The 3,018-nt window shown below is 68.1% G+C and overlaps 1 protein-coding gene across 1 annotated transcript; it reads left to right on the plus strand.

Annotated features, from left to right (window-relative positions):
• Positions 1-41: 41 nt before the first annotated feature.
• On the plus strand, positions 42-937 carry MNEG_10237 (hypothetical protein; the record flags this gene model as incomplete). The annotated part of the gene is made up of 2 exons (XM_014041290.1): positions 42-410; positions 641-937. 2 exons carry the CDS (start codon positions 42-44, stop codon positions 935-937), a joined length of 666 nt encoding a protein of 221 aa, XP_013896744.1.
• Between the last annotated feature and the right edge of the window lie 2,081 nt (positions 938-3,018).

The raw sequence follows: 3,018 nt of genomic DNA on the forward strand, positions 1-3,018 counted from the left end.
TTTCTGAGCCTTGCCCTATCCCCCCGCAACCAGCGGTTCACATGCAATCAACCCAACGCCCCTCTTTTCCTGCTGCACCTCCCCCTCCCCCCGCCCACCAGGCCATCGCCACCCACATAGAGCCGACCACATACGCGCGGGTCCGCGCTCTCCTCCCCGGCGTGCAATACCACGCCGGCGCCAAGTGCCTCCTCCTCAAATCCGAGGACGCTGCGCTGCAGCGCCTGCCCGGCACCGTCGGCCTCGTCGCCGCCGCCGCCCCCTCGCCTTCCGCCGCCGCCGGCGGCCCCGCGGCCGCGGTCGACCTGACCAGGCTGCTGCTGCAGCACCTGGGGGCGTTTGTGATCGTGAAGGAAGGGCTGCGGTCTGATGACGTGAAGGCCATGGTCGCCGCCGCGCCCGCGCTGCAGGTGCGAAGCGGGGCAGCGGACGGGCTCACCCCCCCCCTGGCGGGTGCGGCTCCTCGGGCGCGCGTGGTCAGCGTCGGGGGGGCCCCAGGAGCAGCGACGCCGAGGGGAGTGTCATATGCCATGGTAACATTCGCAAGGCGCCGCGGCGCCCCAGCCCCGGCCTTCCGAGTCCTGACCCCCGCTCGCCGCCGCGCGGCGCCGGCCCCCTCTCCCTCTGCGCCACCGTGCAGGTTTGCGATGTCATTATCGTCGCCGCGGGCGCCGATGCCGGACTGGCTAGCGCGGTCGCGTCTATCGTGGACGCCCCGGTGCTGTCGGTCCCCGCCGCCGCGCCCGGCGGCGCGTGGGCGCCCCCCGCTGGCGGCGGCGCGCCGGTCGCGGTGACCGCCGCGGACGAGGGCGTGGCCGCGGCCGTGACCGCGGCGCGCATCCTCAGGCTGGCGGCGACGCGCGCGATGCAGCTGCAGGCTGCGGCGGGCGCAGGCGCGGGCGCCGCAGTGCCGGCGGGCGCGGCCGCGGCCCTTTGAGCGCGGCATGGTTGTTGATAGGCGGCAGGCGGCACCTTGAACAGAGGGCGTGCCGCCTTTAGGGCGCACGGCAGGCGGCGGCAGCCCGCCGCACACGCACTCGTTGCCCACGCGGCATAGCTGCGCGCGACGGTGCATTTTTTTGCCTAGAGGGACCCACGCGAGCACGAGAGAAGAAATACTCAGCCGTTTTAACAGGCCGCACTGCCGCGCTCGGCCGGCCGCTGCGCGACTGCCCAACGCGTCGCGCGCGGCCGCGCTGGGCGCCGGCCGGCCCACCCCACACTTGCATACTGCCGGCGCCGCTCCGCGGCGACCTCCTTTTGGACCGCCTTATGCGGCTTGCTGCAGCAGCCGCCGCCGCCGCTTCTGGTTGCTGCAGGGCGACGGCGGGTCATTTTGCATATCCAAGCGCCTCGAACGAAAAGAGAGCCCAGCAAATCACATTTGCCGCCACTGTCACCAACCGCGCCGCATGGCCTCCTGGGGGCCGCGGGAGGGGTGGACGCCGGATCACTCGTCTACCCCTCCCCCATCCCCCGAGCACACAGGGCCAATTTTGAGCGGCAGAGGTGTGCAATGGTGGCTGCGCCTGCATGCTGCAGGCTGACTACCCCTTCTGTCTGCCCGCCTCCCTCCCGCCGGTCTGGCGCCGGCTGTGAAGGGAAGGCGACCAGAGCCGCACTCACACGCGTGCGTCAGGAACGGAGCCCCGGTCCCAACAGGGCGACACTTTTGACCAGCGGTTTTCCGGGGGGCGCGCCGTCCTGGCGTGTCCCTCAGCCTTCCATACCCTGGCTCGCCCCTCGGCCCTGCATTGTGTGTGCCGGGGGCGGCTGAGCCGGGATACCGCGCGCACATTGCGCGCGGCAGCACCTTGTTCCCAGGCGCCCAACTCCATCCAGGCAAAATTTTGCAAAGACATTACGACAGAGGAAGGCACGAGCCATGGGCTTGTCGCCTGGCTTCAGATCAGCGGGCGCACTTGGCCCGCATTTTTGGCGGAAATTCCCTGCTTGATCAATTGGGCACAAGCGGCTTTGCTCCGACAACTGGCCGGAGCATGGCTGCTTGTGCACATGGCAGCCACGACAGGGCAATCTGGATCCCGTTTTGCCAAGGGGCTCCAATTTGAGGGGTGTGCGCGCATATCCGGGTGGCGCCGCCTGCTTGGCCTGCGCTGTGCGGCGAAGGTCTGATGCCCTTCGCTCTGACCGAGGATCTGTAACAACACCATTTGGTATCTGCTGCACGGAACGGCCGTGGTGGGCGGCTGGTGGGGGTGCGAGAGCAGGCAGCAGCTAGGAGCTCGCAGATTGTTGAGCAAGTTGCCGGTTAGCTGTGGTGGGCGGGGGCCTGGCCATGCATGATTGCGCTTGCGCCTTGCTGGTCGCAATCACGGCATCCTTGGGCCCTGCACACATGCGGAAAAGTGCACGGCAGGAAGGCGGCCGCTGCGCTGCACGGTGTGCCGGCAATGCGGACCGGCACGACTACGACACCCGTGCCTCGTCACCGGTGAGCGTGGGCGCTGGTGCCGCTGCTCCCATGATGGCAAGGGCCTGTTGTCTGGCTGTACAGTCTGCATTGATAAGCGCCACATCGCGTATGTGACAGTGTTCTAACAACGGGCTGCCAAAACGAACCGCAGGCGTGCTGTCAACGACCTCAGCAGGCCTTCCGACCATCACACCAACAAAACAAAAGAATCCCGCACGTGAGTGAGCAATATGATAATGCGAGCAAGCGCAAGCGTCGTGGACACCAGCACACACCAAACACTGTCGCTGCTGCAGCGCCGCTGCGTGCTGCAACACATTTCGTCGCTGAGTGGCGCCGCGCCGCGCCTTGCTGCAACACAAATGCAGCTGCACCTTACCACACCACATTGGAGCTCACCATTGTGCTGGCCCCTACTGCATGCTCACGTCAACGTGATTACACATCACGGGTGCAGACTGACGGCAGGGTCCGAGGGAGAGGCGGCGGCCTGCCCGTAGACCGCGCCAGCGCCAGCGCCCGCGCCAGCGCCAGGCGCCTGCGCAGCCAGCAGTAGCGGCAGCAGCAGCACGGACGCGCGA

This window comes from Monoraphidium neglectum (genome assembly GCF_000611645.1).
Source record: "Monoraphidium neglectum strain SAG 48.87 unplaced genomic scaffold scaffold02235, whole genome shotgun sequence".
Lineage (NCBI taxonomy): Eukaryota > Viridiplantae > Chlorophyta > Chlorophyceae > Sphaeropleales > Selenastraceae > Monoraphidium > Monoraphidium neglectum.